General features: G+C 45.0%; 1 protein-coding gene across 2 annotated transcripts in view; it reads right to left on the bottom strand.

Moving 5' to 3' along the window:
- Positions 1–654: 654 nt before the first annotated feature.
- Positions 655–25,975, bottom strand: part of BMF (Bcl2 modifying factor) — a 127,337-nt gene continuing 102,016 nt past the window's right edge. For both annotated transcript variants that reach the window (XM_068251677.1, XM_068251678.1), the window contains exon 4: positions 655–3,566. In XM_068251677.1, the coding sequence (XP_068107778.1) occupies positions 3,468–3,566 (99 nt within the window). In that variant the 3' untranslated portion in view covers positions 655–3,467. The remainder of the gene's footprint in view (positions 3,567–25,975) is intronic.

The following is a 25,975-nucleotide window of genomic DNA, read 5'->3' as shown; positions in this document are numbered from 1 at the left end:
AAGGGTAGGGAAAGCTGGGAAATACAACAGTGCTAGGTAAGGTGCACACTAATGATACAATCCTGATTGGAGAATCTTACCACTAATATGAGTGACTACCTAAAGTATTTATGCAAAGTATTTTTGCCCTTCTACTACATACATTTGGTGTGATTGCACAATCAAAATTGTATCATTAGTGGGCACCTCAATTATATTTGCAAAATATGCTACCCAATCAGACTACCATCCATCCAACATAATTGCTACAAACAAGAAAAAGCATGGAGAGTCCCACCAAAAATCATTAATTGAATAAATGTAATTTTAAAAACTGCATACCAGACTCAAAGTCAGGATTTCAGTTTGGCCTGGTTCCTGCCAAATGGAGTCATATGTTGGATTCTTATTTTTTCTAGGTTTCCAGATGTATTATCTCCCATCAAGATCTCATCAACAGCTGCCACCATAGCAACCTAAATTATGGTGTTGTCTTCCCGGGTGGTTCTCCACCATGCAGCAGCAATCAATTATTAGGAAATGCAGCTGTCATTAGGAAATGCACATCCATTAAAGGGAACCCAGCACTATTTCCCCCCCTCCCTGGTTTCTAATAGGTATAGGAGCTGCCATTTGCCCCCCCCCCCCCCCCCCCATCCCAGTTCTAGCTGCCCATTAGTTATCCAAAGGAAAGTGTGACAATCTAGCATCTGTGACTTCTCTTAAGTCTTTGAAGCACAGTGTCCTATGTACCCATCCCCCCCTGATGAAAACTTCTGCTAGTAAAAGCAGCAATCTCCATTGATATATTGTGCTGAGGAAGCCACTCAGGAAAACGCAGCAAGTTTCTCCTGAAAACTGTGATTTCATAATTATATAGACTATTATAGCAACCACAATAAGATAATATTTCATGTATATTGTTGGGTATATTAAATAATTAATCGTCATTCACCTGTATACATATCTTTCATAATTTAAGATAATAGAAACTCTGATTCATGATTATGGCTCCCTTTTCTGGAGTGAGAATCCTCGTCTCTGAAGCCATGATTAGTAAAGGAGTCAAAGGTTTGCTGATGGTCACATTTCTGGTAAACATTCTGGGGATCAGGGGTTTATCAACCTTGAGCTTTATAAACGTAGAATCACCTAAACTTACTTTAAGCCTCAAAAATATATTCAAAAAACAGTGTACATGTTCTAAACAAATTTTCTCTGATTCTTCTATTTAATTTTCTAGTACAATCTAAGAACTAAACCATACACGTTACTCTTTTATTTAAAGGAAACCTGCACTGAGAGGAATATGGAGGTTGTCCTCTTTATTTCTTATTTTTAAAAAATGCTTTAAGTCTGGCTGTCATATGGATGTTTTGGCTTTAGTACTATTTTAGTCACGCCCTGCAACAGGCATGCAGGAGGTGAAGTCAGGGGGAAGCCACACCCCCGATCTGCACATTTATTAAAGGGCTGTGATTCAGAGGGGTTGATTCACATATTTGTGCACATTTTTAGAAACATACGAGTTTGACAAATCACTTATACTGTATATGCAACTAAACACATATACAGTACATACCATTTGCAAGAGAACGTCATTGTAGCATTTGTGTTAAAATTGCACTGCCAGGTGCATTTTCTTTCTGAAAAATACATGCATTGAAATGTTATTAATATGAGGGAGAAATGCAAATGTGGCTGAAAATTCAAACAAAAATGTACCGATGTAGGGAGAAAAACAAATGTCTGTGTTCCTAGCGTGAGACACCTTACTGAGTATGGAGAACAGTTTGGAATAATAGTGATCAAAAGTGAACCTGGCTGTATCTAAAAAAAAAAATGTCTGCACTTAGAAGGCACAAGTCTAAAATTCTTGCCTGGGTCATATCACAATGTATAACAAGAATTGCTGCAAGATCACAGGATTAATGTTTATGATATTGCAGCAACATGTAACAACTGACCCTTAACAACTCCAAGATTGCCTGGATTTATTAACAGATGGACTTACCATGAGTGGACAGAGCTGCAGTGGCAAAGTCACTAATATGTCAACCTTTCAGCAGCCCTATCTACGGTAAAATATGACACGGCATGGCAGAGACATTTTGGAAGAAGCAGACAAGGCTTGCTGTATCACTTACTAGTATGTTCACTCCAAATCATGGAACCCCGTTGAGACATTCTGATTGTTGGTACACTTGAGGAATAGCAACCAACCGCATGGATACCAGTGGGTATGGCAGTATACGCTTACAACACATAGGGGCCTACAGCACATAGGGCCTGAAGCATAACACTGCAGTGAAGTTGCTATGCGCACGAAGTGCACAGTAATTTAACTGGAACGCCTGGGGGCACCGCACGTTAAACTTTTAGCGCCGTGGCGGTAACCGAGCACGTTGCTATAGTAATGCAGTTGGTTCACCTCACATTACAGTAGCAATGCATCAGTTACTGCAGTAAAAGCCACACTGCTAAAGGGTTAACAGGTGGCGTCCCCCAGCATTAGTAATGCTACAAATGCCATAGGTTCCCTGCGCACGGCAACTGTACCACAGTGTTGATGGTCAGGTCCACAAAGGCATAGACAGTTCCCCCTCCCAGATGCAGAGCCTGTGTGAATCTTGTGTTGAGCAGCACATCTCCTAAATATGTTATTAGAAATACCAATACCTGTCCATCAGGCCCTTTGTTACATCCCTTCTGGCAGGGAAATAACTCCACATTATTCAGTTATGTTATGCAACACTCAGCACAGCTTCCTTGTGGACTGTGTTTCTGTAGCCATAATGCAGGAATGTTGCATTTCTCTGATTTGGGTTCAGGTCCCTTGTGTCACAGGGTAAGAGAGCTACAAAAGAGTATGTTTGGGAAAAACAGATCTGCTTCAGGACATCACAGCAGCCATTATGGCTATTGCTGCACTCCTATCTTCACTATCTCCAGTTTTAATAAATCGCCCCCGGATGGTGTTATGAGCTGAGGATCAGCACAACAGCCAGGTAAGTAACATTTTTATAAAAGGGGGAAAAATGGCAGCATGCCACATTGCTCACATGAGGACTTGTTACATTATCTATATAACTATATCAGTTTTGACAATATGCAACTGTTTTTAGGTGTTTTCCTTTGCTGATAAATGTTTATTGCTCTTCTGCTGTCATCAGCCATGTACGATTTGCAGAAGTGGAAATTCCCTTATATTGTTATGTATTGGGTTGATAAGGCACATTTAGAGGAGTGTACTTGTGTCCTCTTAGTTACACGTAATGCAGTATTACACAGGTATGTCTGCAAACAAAAACAAGTGATAAACAAGTTGGTGTTGCAACAGTGTTTGACCAGAATTCCCTGAATGATGCTGGAACATCTGCTTCCGGAAAGTCCTGAATATGACAGCCCTTGTATCCTCTCCTGCCAGATACGGTGCAGAATCTTCCAGTGATTCAGTAGCGACACAGATCACGAGGACTGGATGAGTCTCACCTCAGGATGTTACCCCTATTCCTGTCACCATGTACCACCAAATTGCGGAAGAAGATAAAGATCTGGAACCACGCTTGGTTTCTGTTTTGCTGAACCTGCAGAGAAAGTAAAAGGTTTAGGGATAAATAGATTCTAAAATTTTAGGAGTTTAAATCAGCCAGTTATGAATTAGAGTTGAATGATAACATTTACAGGCTAACTTTGAAAGGCTCAGAAAGTAAAGGTGGCCATACACTGGCCGATTCAATCATTTGATGGGATCTGCTAGAAATCAATGCAGCAAACAACCAAATTATTTTTGGATGAAAATGCTTGGTTCAGTCAATCGCGGCAGATGGAAGATTTCGCTCGATCGGTGGCAGGTCAGGAGTGCATCGCTGGTGGCGTTCGATTCGACTGAAGCAGCTACACAGCACCAACTTACACTCACCTGTCCACTGCATATCTTCTTTCCACCTTCGGGCACTCACTCCTGTCTTTGCTGTCCCATGGGCCTGTGTCACATCACAAGTGCTAGATATCAAACGCTAGAGGTCTATAGTGGTCCTTGGTGCCTTTAGTGTTTTGTCTCCAGTTTTATCACATGACACAGCTCCCAGGAAAGAAAAGACAGGAAGGAGAACCCGGTGGTGGATAGAAGACTCCCAGTGGACAGGTGTGAGCTAACACTTGGAGACCTGTGGGCCCAACAGAGAGTTCACACAGATTTTCAATAGATTTAATGCTGAAATCTATTCAAAATGTGTGTGGATTGCGTGGAGGGATTTGATCAGATAGATCCCTCCCTGATCAGATAATGATCTGAGAGGGATATATCTGTTGGGCAACGTAAACTAGTGGATGGCCTGCTTTAGCTTTCCCTATTATTAATATTATTGTTTTTTTATTAATATAGTGCTAACACATTCTGTAGCACTGTACGTAGTACAAATCAGACAATAGTGGGAAGCAGAGATACACAAGTAGTTCAACACATTGTACAATCACGACAAACAGCAATACAAGTACAAATATTGTAAATACAATTAATGTGTACTTAAAAACATTACCAATACTGGTAGTAGAGTCCAGGTTATCAGGAACTCAACTAACTAGAAGTCTCAACCAACCAGCCTAAATCGCCAGCAGTACTCACAGTGGTGAAGGCCAACTTCTTAGGCTGTTTGTGGGCTCTACTGTGCTTAAAGACAGGCTTACACAGTTCCCCCAAAGTTAATATACTTTCAATTACAGTATTTTAACATTTAATACAGAGTGAATGATATGTATATAGAGTAGGGGATAGTACTGTACTAGCTAGGCTTATTTTTAACAGTATTTTTGAGACTCAAGTAACCAAAAAGCACACTTATTCGGCATCAGCTGTTCCCCGAGACTGTACTGTACATTTAATAAAATAAAACAGAAACAGGAAAAACTAGGGGAGGTCTCTGCCCTATAATAATATCTATTTCATACTCCCACCTTGTCTACTGGACTAAGGAATTACTGGGAAGTGCAAAGTTTGGAGACAGAGCATGAAAATATGCTGAATTAAAGGTTGGAAAAAATGCCGCCTGAGCTTACAGGGCCATTAAGCCATTGCACATGGGGTAAGAAGTTGAAATGAAAAGATTCATTTTAATAACATTAAATTACAAAGTGACTCATTTAGTACTTTTTTTTTAAAACCTATTTTATGTGAGTGAATGCTGAATTTGGGATCCTTTCAGGGCAGATAAGACTTTTCAAGGCATAGGAGAAGTTCTAAAAAGGCTTTACTTTGAAGATCCATAATCCTGCAGAAGTACAGTAATTAGGTGCAATAAAGCAGGGGGCACCGCAAGTCTGGAATAACCACCTGCAGTTATGAGTGAACAAGCACCCACTAGGCATTTTGCTGTCAGGATGGTTGTAGGGTGGCTGTTTTTATCGCAATACTGAAACAGAGCTATAAAAAAAAAGTACTGGCCTATGCAGAGAAGGGGCTCAGGGTCGCATACAGTCTCCCTGCGCCTTTCTCCATGCCCTTGGTCAACCACTGTCCCCCCACTGCAGTGATTTGACAAAATGGTTGTATTCGCCTTCGAGGAGTACTCTTGAAGGCTTTAGAAGTACTTGTGTCGCTGAATACCTCTGAAGACAAGTGGTTCCGTACTGCACAAGGTTAGTACTGATGCGCCTGTCTGTGGAAGCACTAGGATACACAAGTGCTTCTGCAGCCTTCTGAGGAGTCCAGAAGGTGCAGAATTTTAACAGGGACAGCGGTGGACTGAGGACATGGACCGAGGAAAAGCATTATGGGATCCAGAGCCTTCCATCTACATAGGTAAGTATCCAACCAGTTGTCCCTTTTTGATAAATACGTGCAAAAGTATTCCCCAGAGGAAATAAACTAGAGCTTCAAACTAAGAAAAGTAAGAGAGAAGAGGAGGAAAATAGAGAGGAAAAAGGCAACACTCAAAATTATGGATTAAAAGCCAAGTGAGAGAGGGCCAAGTAGAGTCCGGTGTAGAAGCAAGCTTCAGGGAAAGGGATAAGGCAACCAAAGATCCCCAACCTCCTGCATAGGCATATGGGTTAAGTAATTTGTAAGCCTCCTGCAAGTCTTGCAGATAGTAAGCATTCAGAAAGCATGACAATGCCTTATTAAATTGGTTCACTTTTAGTGAGTTATATGTTGTGGATCTTGTCCAAGTATAAGGCCCAGCCTATTTTTTGCTTTACTAGAAGCAGGAGGGATCTTATTTTGCTGCTGTGAATATGTGGATTATTAACCTGTTCTGATAACTTGAACAATCTGGAGGCTGTCTCTATAAGGCTTCAGATAAGTATTTTTGCAATATTGTTCTGAGAAGTTGTGCTCAACAACTGGTGCACTCCAATCCAGACCTTTTTAACTTCAGGGTATTTCCAGCAAATATGGCAGAGATTGACTGTGCATGTACATCCACAAAAGCATCTTAATGTCCAGTCTGTAGAGAATTTATGAAACCTTGAAACCTGTTTGGGGGTTGGAACCACCTTATTTGTACTGTATAACTAGCTTTGTTCATCCTGGAAGTAATAGAGACATGTTCTTCCTCATCCAGGGTGATTCCTGCATCAGATTCTCATTTGTGTATGTAACTAGGTTTTTCTATTTTTGGAGATGAGGGTGGCTGTTTTTATCTATGCTCAGAAATCAGGTAGGGAAAGCTGAAGTAATACTTGTCCAAGAAATTCTCATACATAAAGCCCCAATGAGGGAATATTTATCACCCAAGTAAAATTTTAATTGAAGACTTATGAAAATATAACCCCCATGGTTGAAGTGTATTAGAAAGCTTTAAAAAAAAAACACTACAGGACTTGAAACAGTGGACAATGAGACCAGCACATGGTGATTTCCACAGCCCTATAATCAAATCTCAGTACATACCCTAAACAGCAACTATGCTCTGAAACATTCAATTTCACACTGGACTATGTGTAACTGAGGACTTTATGGAGACTTTATAGCAAAAACACAACACGTCCCTTGTCTAAAGCATGTTATGGACATAAAATGGTAGTTGTTATGTAACGTAAATTAGATCACCATCTTTCTATATAAACAGAGATTGATTTACAGACCTGCAAGTTTGGAAAGCCCAACTAAGCAGTTGTTTTCCAGCGGGCAATTTAATTGTGATCACCCCATAAAAATTAACATGGTATTCTCCTGCACAGAGTCGCTTCTGGAAGATGGGCAACACCTGTACAGTGAGCGAAAATCAAAAAGTCCAAATAGTGCAGCTTGCGCTCTGGCATGCAATCTCAACTGTAGTTCCACGATCCACTTATACATAGTAATCTACAATAGTGATCATCTTGTCTAGGAGAACTCATGGAGAAGCATGTGATTTGTTTGATCAGCTGATAGATTTGCAAAGCTCTGATTTGCTGTGATCAAATCCTGCTTTAGCACATGATCATGACTAGCAAATCAGAGACTTACATAGCTATCACCTGACCAAACTGTTTACATGCTTCTCCATGAGTTCTCCTAGACGTGACCATCATTAATTTCCAAATACCTAAAACGTAAAGTATCATATACGCATATTGTGAAACTATTTGAAAAACGATCCCCCTGCTAACATCCTGAAACATGCATGCTCTCATGCTTCTACTTATGATGAACCCAAATCCACTAGACCACAATCTTCAGCTTCCCTGATATTACAGCTGCTCACCCATTTGCAATGCTGCCACAAAAAAGACAGCTACAATCGCGTGCTCCTTAGACGCACAGAATCGCTTTTTGATCCAGCCACAACCAACTGGATCGGGTGATGTCTTTACAAAGAATGAATGACTTGGTGTATGGACTGATGCCAAGCCAGCAAGAAAGAAATGGGTGGGGCAGGATACTAAGTGGTTGAGGGTAACAATTAGTGAGAGGAAAAGCTCATGGACAACAGGTTAGTGAAGGGGCTGATGTAGCCTTTCCACGGGTAAGTCAAAATATAGGTCAGGCCAGAGGTGGTAGAGGTAGCCCCTGTGACTCCCGCAAAGGGGGCCCGGAGGCTATGTAGGCCCAGGCCCGGCTTTACGTCACTGGAGCCTAGAGGCACAGATGTCCTGGCACCCTAGACTTCGCCCTCAATGAATCTACAAACCCCCACGAAACTGCACTGCAAGAGTGCTGGCTGTCCCAGTTGTCACCTCTCCCTTACTTACTTTGCCCATCATAGGTAGCTACAGGTGCCCCTTAGTGTTAGGCAGCCAGAGGTACCCTCAGTATTATTACTGAGTTATTGCACATGCTTTTTGCATCTGTGTCGCACTGCTGATGGACTGTTTATTGCACAGGCCCATTACATCTGAGTCACACTGCTGATGGACTGTTATTGCACACGCCTCTTACATCTGTGTCACCCTGCAAATAGACTGTTATTGCACATGCCTCTTACATCTGTGTCACATGGCGGATGGACTGTTATTGCACATGTTGTTTTTACATCTATGTCAACACTGCAGATGGCCTGTTAGCACACTTCTGTGCGCACTAATACTACTACTGGTGATCATTCCATGTCGCACTGTGCTGGGCTACCATCCATGCCTCCAACGCTACTCCACCCCCCTCGTACCACCTACTCCAGAGCACAGCTACTCAAATGGGAACATATCCCAGCCCTACATCCGGAGGACAGGCTCCTGACCAACTCTGTTTTATAACCACGTCCAAGAAATCACAGCTTCTATGTCCTGGCCTTGCACTAACCATCGCCGCAGGGGCTGTCGATCAGGTGTTCGGACGAGGCTGAAGAGAAGAGGCCTGTGGTCATCCATCCCCGCGGTCCTCCTAGCAAACGTCCGCTCCCTCCCTAACAAGATAGATAAACTAAGACTCCTCAGCGACAAGAGGGAACTCGGAAACAACACCCCAGTCTTTTGCTTTACCGAAATGTGGCTTCACGATGACATCCCTGAGAGTGCCCTCCAGCTCCCAGGCTTCAGCCTCATCCGAGCAGACCATGACAGCACCCTCTCTGTGAAAAAGAAAGGGGGCAGCATCTGCTTCTACATCAGCTCCATCTGGTGCCCAAACACCTCTGTACTGGCCAAAAAATGCACACCAGAACTTGAACTCCTCCTCATCAATTGCAGGCCAATCTACTCGCCTAGGGAGTTCTCGTCCTACATCCTCGTGGGTGTGTATATCCCTCCTGATGCAGAGGTAAATGCTGCCCTGCATGATCTCAGTGATACCATCATGCAGTGGGAGATGGCCCTCCCGGACTCGATGTTCATTATCTTGGGGGATTTCAACAAGGCCAACCTCCGTAATGAGCTGCCCTGCTTCCATCAGCACATCACCTGCCCCACCAGGAATGCCAACACCCTCGACCATTGCTACACGGTCCTGAAAGATGCATACAAAGCGACACCGTGGGCAGCACTAGGCTGATCTGACCACTGCATCATCCACCTGATACCTACTTACAAAAGGCGCCTGAAAACCTGTCACCAAATCCTTCAAAGTGTGGTCAAGTGAGGCTAAACTACAACTTCAGGCCTGTTTTGACTGCACAGACTGAAAGGCTCTGGAATCGCCTAACCTGGACGAGTGGGCAGACAACGTATCCTCGTACATTGGCTTCTGCGAGAACTCCTGAATCCCTACAAAATCCTTCAAACTACTGTATATCCAAACGATAAACCGTGGTTCTCAAAAAGACTACGACAACTGCGACGCAGCAAAGAAGCTGCACACAAGTCCGGCAACCAGGAGGACTACAAGAGGGCAAGAAACAACCTGAACAGGGAACTGAGGTCCGCGAAGAAGTACTACGCGGAAAAGCTGGAACAGAACCTCTCCTCAAACGACTCACGAGCTGTATAGAAAGGGCTTAAGGCTGCCACCAACTACAAGCCCCCCCTCAGCATGCTACACCCAGCAATGAGCTTGCAGAGAGTCTCAGCGACTTCTACTGCAGATTTGAGAACCAGCCAACACCTGCAGGACTCCCACAGCCGCCTGCTCAATCCTCTGACATTGACGCCCTGGGCCCAAACTCGCCCCCACCGTCAGTAAGAGGGGCGGATGTGCTGAAACTCTTGCTAAGACTAAATGCTAGGAAAGCCTCTGGTCCGGACGGAGTGTCACCAGCCTGCCTGAAAACTTGCGCTCGTCAGCTTGCTCCCACCCTCTCTTCCATCTTCACGACGTCCCTCCAGGGAGGCAAAGTACCCGCGTGCTTCAAGAGGTCCACCATTATCCCTGTCCCCAAAAAGCAGGGAATCCTCGACCTCAACAACTTCAGGCCCGTGGCACTTACATCCGTGATCATGAAAACTTTTAAAGGCATGGTGCTCCCCCTCCTTAAGCACTCCACAGAGCGAACAGGTCCACTGACGATGCCATTAACATCTGCTTGGAGCTCGTCTATGATCACCTGGACAGACCAGACTCCTACGCTAGGATTCTCCTACTGGACTTCAGCTCAGCATTCAATACCATCAGTCCCAAAATACTGCAAGACAATCTTGCCTCGATAGGAGTCCACTCCACCCTATGCCTGTGGATCACGGACTTCCTCTCCAACAGGTCCCAGGTCGTTAGGCTGGGCACTATCTCCTCACAACCTAGGATCACCAACACAGGAGCCCCACAAGGCTGCGTCCGAATTGGTCCTAAACACAGCGAAAACTGTGGAGATGATTGCTGATTTTAGGAGATGCGCCTCCACCCCGCCCCCAATCTGCATCAATGGCAAGGAGGTGGAAAGAGTCCTCAGCGTCCGCCTTCTGGGCACAACCATCTTCAATGACCTGAGGTGAAAGGCCAACACTGCCTCCACACAGAGGAAAGCCCAACAGAGACTTTTCTTTCTCCGCCAACTAAAAAAGTTTGGTATGGCCCAAAAACTTCTGACAAACTTCTACTCCGCTACAATCGAATCTGTCCTATGCTCTTCCATCCTGGTTTGATACGCCAGCTCCTCTGCCAGCGACAGACTCAAACTGCAGAGGGTCATCAGATCAGCGGAGAGGATCATCGGGAGATCCCTTCCCTCACTGGACCTCCTTTACCACTCCAGAGCATTAAAGATCACCAACGATCCCTCACACCCAGGCCATCGCTTCTTTAGTCAGCTCCCCTCAAGCCGGAGGCTCCGGTTCTGGTCCATCTTCACCAAAACCTCAAGGCATAAAAACAGTTTCTTTCCCTCGGCTGACAACCATCTGAACTCTCTCCACATAACTGCCCATCCCCACACCACAACACCATGTCTGCACTGAGGCACTCTGCACGTGGATAGATGGCACCTTAGCTCAAGCTGACTTTTTTGGGAGTTTCTTGGGTGTCTTTTGTGTTGTAACTATGCTACATTGTCTTTCTCTGCATCTGGTAAATGCTCTGTTCCTTTCTAACTGTTTGACTTGTCCTGTATCTGTATCTATATCCTGTATCAGTACCCTGTACGTGCCAAGACCAATTTCCGGCACGACCCAGTCCTGCTTGGCGATAATAAAGATTCTGATTCTGATTAAGCTTCCTCTGATTGAAGGGAGATTTCATCAGTGGAATGCTGATAGTTGGGTGAGTATTGTCTCATTTACACTCCGCTCAGGACTCTGTATAGGGAAGGAGGATTGGGAGGTGCTTGAGGAGCAGAGTGAGCCACCTTTCTATCAACAGGCGCCTGTAGACACGTGCCTACAGTGCCTTATGGTAAATACGGCCCTGTGTAGGCTTGCTCCTCCTCCCTCTCACCATGCAAAATAGCACAGGGAGCAGTTTAATAAGTCTGTTTCAGCATTGTGTTGGCTCTCCTCTTTCTTCCGGCAACCACACACTCTATGCTGTGATCCTCTGACTCCCGATGCATGTCATGCGTGGAATCCAGATATGCAGCACAGTGTGAGTCATTGGTAGGCGGAAGAGGAGACCTCAACCAGCCATGGAACAAATATCACACTTCACCGCTGCGTTTATTCTGCACGATGGAGGGGGTGATGGCTGCGGGGTGTGTGTGCATGTGAGGGGGGGTGGATTGCAGGTGACTCCATGATCATCTTGTTTGGGGGCCCAGGGATCTGTTGTTACACTGCTGCTTTCAATGTATTCTACCAAGCCCTGTTCACTTGGACTCTCAGAAGATAGGCATGCATGTTATTGACCTGTCCTGGGAAAATTATATTCTATAAAAATCTATTCTATTTGTTCAATTAACAGGCCACAGTAAAAAACAACAAAATACATTTCCAGACTGTTTACAAAATTCCAAAATCTTGAGCCTTGTTTATGACTAATCTGACAACAATGTTGTCAACTAAATCTGGTTCCACTGTGTCACGTGACACTTATGTATCCTCTGCTATTTTCTGTATAAACATCAAACATCATCATATACTATCATCATCTGTCACTGTGCTGGGCAACTTGGATATGGAACATCTTCAAAAGACTCCTCAGCTGCTCTAGTTAGTGATCTATTGTGCACAATGATCTTTTGAACACCAATTTTGCTGTACAGACCTGTGGCTGTGCTTCCAGTTGAGATTTGTACTACTCTAGGGAAAGGGGGATGCACAAGTGGCTTTGAGCTGCTGAATATACCTTTGAAGTACCTGCAGGAAACAATAGGCATTGCGGAAAGTGATCTGACTGGAGGAATCATTTCAGGATTCAGCATAAGGAGCAGTTGAGTCCCAGTGCTGTGTGTCAGGAACTGGCCCACGGCACGCCTGCATATACGGTTCCCGACTGTGGGTTTGACCAGATCAAGCGGGGAGCAGCCTTATTCAAGCTACAAACAAGGCTGGGACCCCTCAAACGCTCCTTACTGCCACCACTAGCTGCTGCTAGACAGGTCCACTCGGCTGTCGAGTGCTCAGCGCGCAATCTGTGTTTTCGTATTCGGGTCAGCTTTGCGCTCTAGGCTGAATACGGGAACGCCACGCACACACAGTACAGTTGTACAGTAACACGGCACAATCAGGCACTGATTTGTAATGCAAGTTACACTGTTGTGCAGCAAAACCACTAACAGTCGTTCCAAACGATACTGTTAGCCACTCTGCCGTCGAGCGCAAAAGTGCCTCATACACACAATGCAATTACAATCTCATACGGTAGGGTTGCTCAAACGTACAATCAGACATGGGCTTATACACAGTTACACTTCAGTCTCTTCTAGGCTATGAGTGTTAGCTTAGTACAGCAGAAGTCAAACTTATTAAATAACGATTTAATATTCCAGGGAAAAAAGTGGAACAATGCAGAAAAAATTATATATAAAAGATTTACAAAAATAAAGGGAAAATACAATGATACACACAAGATAACTTTGCAAAAAATAAAAGGAAAATAAAGGTAAAGTGAACTTTTTTACCAACGCAAATGTCCAACCGTAGAGGCACACGGATTTACCGATTTCGATCGGGATCAGCTCTGGCGATGTGCTACCCTCAAGAGAAGACAATTTTTAGGTATCTGGCCCTGCTTTTTATACTGGGATATACGCCTGGAGGCTGCAACTTCCTTGGGAAGGGGAGGAACTGGTTTTAATTAACTTTAACTTTCAGACATAATTTAATTCCCAGAGATCTAACGTTTACATGTAAAAGTGTATTTCTGCACACACATCAAAGACCTTTTGATTGAGGCTGTCATATGTAAACTCCTGGGCTGGCTCAGGCTGGTGTGGTCTGCCAGTCTAGGTGACAAATCTGAGACAGTATTAAGACGAAAGGGTCCGACCACCTGTACAAGCTTCAAAGCAACTGTCTGATTAAGTGTTTCCTAATTAGAAGCAGACAAAGGTAGCTTCCCCCTGCTGGACCATGAATGCAGAGTAAATCTACATGCAGACTCACATTAGCCATCAGTTTACTCTGGCCAGGTGACCAATTACTCCCAAGCACAATACACATCTCGGGTAGTACCCAGTAGACAGAAAAAGGACAGAAATATGTTCCTGTATTATCCTTAACATCATCAGCATCATAACTAGCTGCTATATTCCTGACACTGTGCGTATAAAAATCTTAAAAAAAACAATTCATAGTAAGGTCAAAAAAACTGAAAAACATGATCTGCCCTGTTCCGTTTACTTGTTTTACTCTGATTAAACTGAACTGGTGAGCATTTTCCTGAGTTAAACTCTGCTGTCTACACTGAGAACACTCCTATATTAGATAAATCACTGAACATGTCACAGCTGCAGCTGCACACGCAAGAAAACCATTTTCAGCACCACCAATTCTTGTATACCGCACTGCAGAGTTCCAAGCCTTCCCAACAAGCCAAGGGAGAGGGCTGTCAGAGGGAGCAGAGATCCATCTGTAAGTGATTTCACACTGCGCGGGTCGCAAGGTTAATCTCCAATTTAAACCACACTGCTGAGGCAGCGAAACTGCATTTTCATACAACACAAAACACAACCATCCTCCCCTCGCACTACTATCACCCTGATAATACAAGCCTTTTACATTTCACTTTTGACTCACAACCATAAATTATGATCCACGGGGGATTTTTTTGTGGCCCAAATGTACTTTTTAAAAGGATGAAAACAGTAAGCCTCTGTGCATTATATCATCTTTAAAGAAAAGCATTTAATTGCTATTTTTTTCTGCTTTTGAGTCCCAAAGATTAGTACACATCAGACTATTCATTGCAACTGGCTGACCAAGCCCTTAGGACGTTTAATAAACTCTATGGAGCCACAACAAGGCATTTTCATATCTGAGGCAGACACCCATTGCCCCAGTCTCACAGTGATGTTCATGTTTATGCAGAAATGAACTAAAGATGAAGTGGGGCCCTAGGCAAGATAGCAGTTTCCGCCCATTGCTGATGGTCACCTGCAGACCCGAGACAAGGTCCTCCGGCACCCAAGGCTGAGACACCAAAGTGCGCCCCCCATCCCTCCCACTACAGCCGTCACACACTGATTGCTATTAGACTAAGAGGCGCCCCAGGGCCCCCAAACCCCCTCCCCTCTAGCTCCTTAATCTCCAGTTATATGGTTTGCAGTCACTGCCATGTATCCCCTTTTATTTTTTCTCTCTGCTTCTAATATAATAGGGGAATGATAGCTAAGAGAGTTGCACCCTGAGGCTGGAGCCTCTCTTGCCTCTGCATTGGCCCAGCCCTGGTCACCTGGATCTTTTAGTAACATTTGTTGGGGGCAAAAATTCACCGGGCCCCTAGACTCTCTCCAGGCCCTAGGCAACCTACTAGGTTTGCCTTGTGAATGATCCGGCTCTGTGTTTATGGGTACCAGGGGCAATGCTAAGTTCCCAAAAACATATGGAGGACTCTTGGGTATCAATGAAGAAGCAATTTTGCAGAGTGCACTGAGCTTTGGCTAAAAGTGGGCAAGGTCATGACAAACTGCAGAGAAGGACACAGAGTGTACATGAACCTAGCAAAGCTGTAAAGATGTCATAAGAGAAATATGTCGTTCTCTAATTCAAAACTCACTGGTCCTTTCTATCCTGCTTCATTTTTCTTCATATTAACATTTGAAAATAAAAAATATATTCATTTAAAGGATGGGAATAATGTTTAGCGTCAATGAAACACATTTTTTCAGTAGAAAATACATTTATTTACTGTACATCAGTCCTAAAAGAGGGACAAATGAGGAAAAAGACTGACAGAAAGACTGGGTTCCCAAAGAGGGACAGATGGGAGCTATGGGAATGTGTGGATGCAAAAGAGGACCGGGGAGGCTCTAGGGATCCAGAGTCTTCCCTCTTCTTAAGTGAGCATGTTTTTTTTTTCCCTCGGCGGTTACAGGTATCCTTTAGGCTGGTTTCACACTGATGATTGGCGGCGGCGGTGGACAGGACCATACCATCAAAGACAGGCCTTCAGGAATTACAGTGTTAGTATGCGGTAATCCCCATCTGTCAGCAGGCCAAGCAGGTAGCGATGCTCACTTTCTGTGGCAGAAGCGATCACATGCATAGAAGCATATTGCTAACACTTCTGCGCATACGCGACGAGTAAAACTTGCGGCAGTTTTACACACACACGTGTCGCCATAGACTTACATGACTTCTGGTCTGCCGCATGTCGTCGCAAAACCGCGCGGTAAGGTAGATTTGTCCTAGTGTTGGGGATGTGGTGAAAATGTCACTTCCATCGTCTTCTGTTGCATCGAGATGCGTCGGTTTAAAAGCTTTCATATACTTTCATTGCCCTGCTGCGGTGGGGTGCGGTAAAAATACCGCACCGCACTGCCCCAGTGTAAAAGACCACTTAGACTATTGTATTTATTTGTGTCTGCAGCATGGAATAGGTAATCAGTAGGACTCTGCGTTTTTACCCTCAGGTCCACTTGAAGTCCACTTCTTAGTATACGTCAAGATTACATCCACCCAAAATTTGATACCCAAGTATTGCTTAGACATCAACATCACTGTGAACATTAGCTTTCTGGCTACTGCAAGAGTGCAAAAAGACAAAAACAGCTGCAAGATGGGAGTTTGTAAGCTTTAGTGGAAAGAACTTTCGGGAACCTAAGCAGGTGGCAAGCATTGAGGCCTGGTGCACACCAGAGGAGTTTTCTGAGCGTTTTGAGTTTTTGAAACCTCCTGCTAATGTTATCCTATGTGTCTATGCACACTGGAGCGATGAGGTTTTGTAAAAAAAAAACAATAGTATTACATTGGGAAGAGCTTTTGAAACCTCTAGTGTTTGGGGAGCTTTTCTGGTGTGTCTCAGCCCGGAGTTTCAAAATACAGAAGATGAATTCTGCTGAAACTTCTCATGTTTGAGTTTGCCTACTTTAACACTGCTGTGACAGCCTGATGAACTTCCTATGGCCCAGTGCACACCAAAACCGCTAGCAGATCGTCAAAACGCTAGCGGTTTTGGGAGCAGAGAGCAGATATTTGGCCGGGTGCACACCAAGCGGATTTTGTATGCGATCCACCAGCCGCATCAGCCAGTGAAAACGCTTGGCTATTGTATTTCAATGTGTGGTGCACACCGGCGGTTTGAGGTTTTTTAGCAAACCGCAAACGCGCAGCAGGAGGCGCGTTTGCGGCTTGACAAAAACCTCAAACCGCCGGTGTGCACCATCCCATTGCAATACATTAGACAAGCATTTTTCCAGGCGGATGCGGCCGGCGGAGAGTTGACAAAGAAGCCTTTTTGGATGTGGCTAATGGGTGCCCCTCCTGTCATCATAATCAGCTGATCAGCCAGCAAGTTTATAGCCTGCATCAAGCCACATAACCATGACATGATATGACAGATTGGGAATTACTTACCTGTTAGGTTTAATAAATTGCCACCTCTCAGTATCACCAGAAAGAGCTGAGAAGTGAAAAGTGTTTTCACCTTGTGTAATTTCAGGCTGCTTATTATAGAAGTACAGAAGTTATTTTTTTTCAAATTAGTAGTTCTGATGCCTAACCTTGACTTCCTTTAACACTAATGGTGCCCATACATGGTACAATTTTTTTTAATTTTTTTTTTACTCGATAATTTTTCCATTAGATCGAATATAAAGATTTTTCCAACATATCCGATCGGATTTTTATTGAAAAAAACGTGATAAACGTTTGTTTTTCCTGATCGAAAAAAAAAGATTTTTTTCGACTTTCATTCGACTTAATTGTTTTGGTTGAATAAACCGGAAAATCAAATGTTTTTATTGTACCGTGTAAGGGCACCATAAGGCTCCTTTTCCACTAAGGAGAGCGATCACATGCAAAATTGTGCTGTGGTGCGATCACACAAACTTCAATTTCCACTTGCCGCGATTGTACCACGATCCTTTTTAGAACAGAGCGCAGTCGCAGCAAAAAACATACAGGCAGGCAATTGCAATTCGGGAAAAATCGAAACATGCTAATGAAAAAGGAGCACAGCAATTTTCATGTTAATCACAGTGCTGTGGCGATTGACAAAACGCCAGCGATCCGCTTTTTGGAGCAAATCACAGCAAGTGAAAAAGTGTCTGACTTGTGGCCTACTATAGCACTTACAGTAGCAATTTATGTTTTCTAGGCAATATTTCTAGGCCTTCTAGATATCGCCAGCGATTCAAGGAGGATTTGCCGAAAACTCAGTTGCAGTGCCTGCAGAATTTTCGGAGCAATTCCATTCAGATAATGTAGGGCTCGAAATTGCATTCCCTAAAGTCACTCCCGAAAACATTTGCCAGAATCGCTTTCAAAAACACTTTGTGTGTGGGTCCCAGACCTACCTTCATTTTTAGACATCCCCCCCCCCCATTTTAACTCCTTCCTGAGGGCCTGTTTCCACTATACCTAAGCTAATCTGCATAGAAAAAAACGCTTACGAATTTTCACATATGTATGCGAATTTGTTTATTTCATGCAAATTCGCATGCAGACGCTTTTTCTTTCGCCTGTGGGGGAAGCATATTTCGCCTGTAATGGAAACAGGCATGTTGCATATGCAAATTCCCATGTGGTTAATGCACGCAAATTCTCCATAGTGGAAACGGGCCCTAAACCTAACCTAACCCTAATTGATAAACTAACCTTGCCCTACCTTATGACCTAATACTAATCCTTCTAAATGACACCTAAATCTGACCACAGTCCTAAGCAATACTCTCCTTCCATGGTCTTCCCTATCCATGATCCACAAATTACCAACATAATAGCCATTCGACAAAATATACCATGGTGTTGTTCTGCGGCCAGTAGTTTCCATGGAACCCAAATTACTCTCCTCGGCAATAACTATCTTTTACATTAGCCGATCTTTAGAGGATCTTTGTGGAGGGTATTAGGAACCCCCTAGAGGAAAAGAGAGAGACCGGGAGCCCAACGGGGCAGTTCCATTAGGTGTAAGAGGCAGTGTAAAAAAATTATGAATAATATTCACAAAGGTGGGTTGCAGATCCCTGCTACCACCGTATAAGTCTGCGGGAAATTGACCATCCCCGCTCGGTTCTCCATACACAACTGGATATGGTCACTCTATTTGAAGACTTTATAGTTAAAAAGTGTTAAGCTGTAAAAACCTCCTGTGGAGGTCAAGAACTAGACCAAATACTGTGGGAGAGGCGCCCGATGTACTTATGATTTATCTATATATTCACAATAATATAAAAAAGGGAGTAGAGAGGCAAAAAAAGATTTTTAGGTCTATATTTTGCATTAAATAAAAATATTTTTTTAGTTATACTGGCATCGGATTTTCTAAAGAGGTAAGCAAGTGTCTCTCTACTCCCTTGTTGATATCATTGAGGATATATAGATACACCATAAGTATATCAGGCACCTCCACCACAGTATTTACTCTGATCCTTAGGGTGGTGCTGCCATGGGCGTAGCAATAACCCCTGCAACCCCTGCCATCGCAGGGGACCCAGAGGTTTTCCTCCTTCTCCCCAACTGTGAGTACTGCCAATTATGAAAAAAACATCATTTTCTCACAAAAAAACGTGTGCAGGAGCGTGTGTAATTTTTCCTGCTTCCAGATGCTGCTTCACAGCAAAACACTCTCTGCTACCATTCGCTGGCTCCCAATCACCTGACCCGCATGGGGTTTCGGGACCAAGGAGGCCCCATGCTATCATTTTTGTAGTGGGGCCCTATTAAGTCTAGTTATGCCCCTGGGTGCTGCACTTTATTTTATAGTAAAGTGTACTTACCGTAATAACAACTTCTATGAAGACCTTGATATTATTTTACTGTGGGGATTACAGTCCTCCATAGCAGCATACTACTTTCTGTGGATACCATGTGTGTCATGGCTTACCACTTCCTTCAGTTTAAAGAGAAAGCTGTCTGCAACTCAGGCAATCTGCTCCAGACTCCATAAGAGATATAAAACAAAACTGACAGAATGCTGACTAAGGCTCTTAAAAAGAAACAGCAGCGTACTGAGTGTGTTTTGTTCTTAAAGCTTTCTGTACAGAAAAGTCTCAAAATATGGCAACATCAAAAGCATCATTTGTGTGTACCATTCAGGTTAAATTATGCTGATACAATGACGGTTGTCTTAAAAGTCCATACCCACGGCAAGATTTTTCAGACATTTTTTTCACCACAAACGATCATTTTAGCCATAACACATAGCATTGTTTAACAAAAAAGTATTAAACGATGTGTAATGAGTATCCACGACAATCGTTTGTTATGAGCGACCGCGACCCATCATTACATGATATACGAGGTGACCGGGGTTAAAAAAAAGTACGGTAAATACCTGAGAAGTTGTTTAGTACTTCTGGGACACTGTCGACGACCTTTGTTTTCCCCAGATTGCATCCAATCGCTTTGCAAAGTGTCCAGACTGGGCCCCGACCCTCCTCTGGACCCGGAAAGAGAATTCCGCCATAGGCAACTGTGCCTGCGCAGTTCGCATTGCTGATGGAGGGCATGTGCAGGTCAATAGCCTGTGAATGTAGGATGTCCTGGAGGCTAATGGGAGCAAGGATATGGCGGCAGAAAGCTCCCGACCTGCGCAGGCGCGCAAGCAGCAATACAAACTGAGCAGGCGGCTATGGCGGAATTCTCTTTCCGGGTCAAGGATGCCGACCCAGGGGAGGGTCGGGGCCCAGTCTGGGTACTTTGCAAAGCAATTGGTTGCAGTCTGAGGAATACAAAAGGATGTAGACTGAATCCTAGAAGGATTAAGCAGTCTCAGGTATTTCATTTTTTAACCCCGGTCACCTTGTATATCCTTTAAGATGTCATTGATTTTAGCAAAGATTTGCACAATTGCAAAAAATGATTGTTCGCATCCCCTCATTCGTTTTCCCAAGTTTGAAAGATGGATTGGGTGACAATCGTTGGTCGGTGCAGATTCCCTCATCCAGCTTTCTGTGGATACATAGCTTTAGACGTCTTTGTACAACAGTTCAGCGCAGTCTAGAGATGCACTGGCAGAAACACTGCGTTCCTTTTTAATCTTATCTGGTAATAAAACTTGTGATACAGTTATGGCAAGAAAACAGGCCCACAATAAGCCCCTCTTATCTAGGTCTTGGCTTGTTTTGATATTATGGACACCAGATTGCACAGTACTGCTCTGTTTGCCTGTCAATACTATCAGGAGAGATGTCACAAGGCAAGGCAAGACCTTTTCCCATGCCCTCCCATAGTGGACACCACCAGAGGCAAAAATCATCACTTTTTCAATAATAGGACTGATTATTAGAGTCAAAATATAACTGATTTCATCTGAGGGCTTTCCCAAGAAAGGCTGACAATAGTACACTTAACTGCTTGTCAGCTGCTCTTGGTTATTTGCTGGGCGCTTGTTAACCGCCTGCAAGCATCCAGCACTGGCGGTCATCTCATGCAGAATGCGATGGCCGCCCCCTGGACATGACCTAAGGTGTTTTTTTACTGGACAGTAACACGTCAACATGTGCCATGTGTGGTTACTAACACTTCCATGCAGCTGCATTATATTGGAACCAGAAGGCGCTTACTACCGCCAAATGAGCAGCTATGTTGGAAAGTGAAAATGAGATATTTACCATTTAGCGTATCCTATGTATCCAGCGAATCATGAAAGGGCAGAGAGGGGGAGGGACTCTTCATGCAGTGGCGTTCCTACCATAGGGCGGCATGGGGCGCCCCGCACCGGGTGTCGGGTGCCCCAGGGGGTGTCACCAAGGCCTCCCACAGAGGCCTGGGCACTATGCAGGCAGGACAGGAGGGGGAAGCAACCCGGAAAGGAGGGGTGGCGGGGAAAGCGGCGGGGAGGGGGGCCGGACCCCCCACCTCCCTCACCTGGGTCCCCTCCTTCTGGCGCTTCCCCCTCCTAATTAGCAGCAGCTTGATGAGCGGGCAGGAGCGGGCCTTACTCACCTACTTCCTGCGTTCCAGGCGATGGCGCATAGCGTCATCGTCACCTGACGCTGGTCTCCACCTTCTCCACCGCCCACTGTGCTTCCTGATTTGCGGAAGCACAGTGAGCGACAGAGAGACCAGCGTCACGTGAGGATAACGTTATGCGCCATCGCCTGGAGCAGGTGAGTAAGTCCTCCCCGCCCGCTTCGCTAAGCTGCTGGCTGCTGCTAATTAGGAGGGGGAAGCGCCGGAAGGAGGGGACCCCGCCACCCCACCTTCCAAGCTTCCCTCATACCGGGGGCACCTTGGCTACACCGGGGGCCACTATGCTACACCGGGGGCCACTATGCTACACCGGGGGCCACTATGCTACACCGGGGGGCACCTATGCTACACCGGGGGCACCTATGCTACACCGGGGGCCACTATGCTACACCGGGGGCCACTATGTGTACACCGGGGGCCACTATGCTACACCGGGGGCCACTATGCTACACTGGGGGCCACTATGCTACACTGGGGGCCACTATGCTCCACTGGGGGCCACTATGCTCCACTGGGGGCCACTATGCTCCACTGGGGGCCACTATGCTCCACTGGGGGCCACTATGCTCCACTGGGGGCCACTATGCTCCACTGGGGGCCACTATGCTACACTGGGGGCCACTATGCTACACTGGGGGCCACTATGCTACACTGGGGGCCACTATGCTACACTGGGGGCACCTATGCTACACTGGGGGCACCTATGCTACACTGGGGGCCACTATGCTACACTGGGGGCCACTATGCTACACTGGGGGCCACTATGCTACACTGGGGGCACCTATGCTACACTGGGGGCACCTATGCTACACTGGGGGCACCTATGCTACACTGGGGGCACCTATGCTACACTGGGGGCACCTATGCTACACTGGGGCCACTATGCTACACTGGGGCCACTATGCTACACTAAACTATACTGGGGCCACTATGCTATACTGGGGCAACTATACTAGCTATACTGGGGCAGTGGCGGTGCCAGGGGGGTGGTTTGGGTGCTGAAGCACCCCCAGCGTGAACTGCTATTCGGCGTCTAATAGACGCTGTGTCAGTTCACTGACAGCAGCAGCCCGCAGCTCCAACAGCGGCAGAGCAGGGCTACAGTAAAATGGCGTCCGAAGCCCTGCTCTGGAGACGGAGTCTGCAATGCAGGGCTTCGAGCGCCATTTTCCCGTAGCCCTGCTCTCAGCGCGGGAGTTTCAGTTGCTGGCTGGCTGCAGAGGATCGTGAGAGCTGCGCGCCGGACGGAGGCCGGGACAGGAGGTCTGCTGCTGCTTCAGGTGAGTAAACTTTTATTTAATTTATATTAGCAGGTGTATCGACTGTTCTGGCCAGGTCTGCTACATGATTGAAGTGTTTTCTGGCCAGGTTGGCCACATGATTGCATATATTTTCTGGGCAAATCTGCCAACATGATTGCATGTATTTTCTGGGCAAATCTGCCGACATGATTGCATGTATTTTCTGGGCAAATCTGCCGACATGATTGCATGTATTTTCTGGGCAAATCTGCCGACATGATTGCATGTATTTTCTGGGCAAATCTGCCGACATGATTGCATGTATTTTCTGGGCAAATCTGCCGACATGATTGCATGTATTTTCTGGGCAAATCTGCCGACATGATGGAACGTGTTTTTTGGGCAAATCTGCCGACATGATTGAACGTGTTTTTTGGGCAAATCTGCCGACATGATTGAACGTGTTTTTTGGGCAAATCTGCCGACATGATTGAACGTGTTTTTTGGGCAAATCTGCCGACATGATTGAACTATTTTCTGGTCAAATCTGTTCACATTACGTGTATTTTCTTGAGAAAACCTGAACAATTATGTGAATTTTCTGGGGAAAGGCCCACTGTCTTTGTGTTGCACTTTTAAGGGGAACCCGAGGTGAGAATAATATTGGGCTGCAATATTTATCTCCTTTTAAGCAATACCAGCTGCCTGGCTGCTGTGCTGGTCCTCTGCATCTAATTCTTTCAACCATAGACCCTGAATAAGCATGCAGCAGGTCAGGGGTTTCTGACAATATTGTCAGAACTGACAAGATTAGCTGCATGGCTTGTTTCTGGTGTAATTCAGTTCACTACTGCAGCCAAATAGATCAGCAGGGCTGCCTATTGTTTAAAAGGAAATGAATATGGCAGCCTCCATATCACTCTTATCCCGGGTTCACTTTAAATTAGTTAGCTCTGCCCTCATCCGGTCATGGCCACGCCCATTTTTCGCCGCGGCGCGCAATGCGCGCCGCATGTTATAGCCGCACCCATTTTTTGTTAGCTATACTGGTGCCACTATACTATACTAAGGACAACTTTAGGGGGGGGAGCGAGCCTACACCTGGCATTACCCGCCGTGTCACGTTTAGCATGCCACATTTGCTGTTTTTTGGTTTTTTTATGGGGGGGGGGGGGGGGTGTCTTTTTAATACCCAGCACCGGGTGTCAAATGCCCTAGGTACGCCACTGTCTTCATGCAATATATGTATTAATGATTTAAGCCCTGTTTTAAGACACTCGCATATACTACTAATATTTGCACTACAGACTGATTATTGACTAGTCAAAAACACCAAATGAGTACTAGCAGAGGTACTAATAAAAGTTTGCACTGTGCAATGATAGGCACAGGCCCTTGCATCTGAACAAGGGAACATAGACAGGAGGAGAGGGGCCAGAGCGTCAGTAAAGAAACCAACTGGAAGATGCTATAAGGCTTCTCAGATGCGGCATCTGCTGTTTTTGCAAACGGATAGGTACATTTTAGTATTAGTTATCTAACTTTTTAAAAGCATGCTTTTGATAATTGTCATTGAACTGTAAAGTACCTTCTACTGGTTAAAGTGGACCAGAACTCAGAACTTCACCTATGCTCTAAAGCAGGGGTCTCAAACTCGCGGCCCGCGGGCCATTTGCGGCCCTCGATACAATATTTTGTGGCCCTCGCCGGCAAAAGCTTCTTTATAGTTCGCTTCAGTGCTCCCAAATAATCCGCCGCCGCTAAACGAGGGCTGCAGAGCCCCCAAATCGCCCGGGGGGCAATCCGCCGGCATTTCCTGGAAGGGGCAGAGCTTTCAGCTTCAGCTCTGCCCCTCCTGACGTCAATCGCCGCACGGATCGCCGCCTCTCCCCGCCCCTCTCTGTGAAGGAAGAGTGAGAGGGGCGGGCAGAGGCGGCGATATGCCGCGATTGTGAAATTCCTTATGTGGCCCAGCCTCATCCTGACTTTGCCTCCTGCGGGCCCCAGGTAAATTGAGTTTGAGACCCCTGCTCTAAAGGATAAGCAACAACATTTAAAGAAAAAATATGTCTTTGTTACAGCTGATACAAATCCAGCAATACATCTGAAGTGTGTCTACTTCCTGCATTCATGCAAGCAGACATAGGGTTAACATCCTGTGTTTACAAATTAGCTGCTCTGCTGAGGAAGCTAACTGACACAGCTGAGAGATCAAATTATATTTGTGATTAGCCACAGATGAGGGGGAATTATACTGCCTAAACTTTCTAAATACATACAGGGTGCATTTCTCTATTTTCCTTCTGTCCTGTGCAAGAGTTCAGGTCTACTTTAAACATACAGTATACCTTTTTGTCAGTTCAAGGTGCTTAAACACTGGCATACAAAAGAACACTGAATGGGGTTTTCCATAGACATAGACAACTTCCTTATTCCCAGTTGCATACAGCGATAATCAAGCTGGTAAACTAAATTAAACATTGAGTCATTGATTATAATTTATATTATGTTACTGTATATGTATGGTTATTTACATTAGCATTAAGAAATAATAGTATTGAAGTTCTAAAAAAAAATGCTGCATCATGATGAATATAGACGGGAAGTTCATCAAGTTTCCAGACAACCAGATTGAGCAACACTGAGGAACAGACACAAACTTCCAGAACCTTTATTATGCAATTCTGACTCTTCACCAGCTATTATATATGTTGTCTCAAGCGACGTACAGAGCCTAAAGGTTGCCAATGTAACTTCACACACTGGGGACATATCTCCAGAATAAGAGGAAGCGTTTCCTACTGGGACTCTATGGAAGGTACTCGGGAAAGGAGCTCTTGAGAAGTTACTGGCAACTTTTAGTAAAGTGTGTAAGTCTAAAACCTGGCTGTTGTCAGAGCTAGTGTTGGTGTTCGAATTCGCCATAACAGATTCAGAAAACCCAAATACTGCTGAACACC

This window comes from Hyperolius riggenbachi, chromosome 9 (assembly GCF_040937935.1).
Source record: "Hyperolius riggenbachi isolate aHypRig1 chromosome 9, aHypRig1.pri, whole genome shotgun sequence".
NCBI lineage: Eukaryota > Metazoa > Chordata > Amphibia > Anura > Hyperoliidae > Hyperolius > Hyperolius riggenbachi.
The sequence above is the reverse complement of the archived record's forward strand: the minus strand, read 5'-3'. Positions and strand labels throughout refer to the sequence as shown.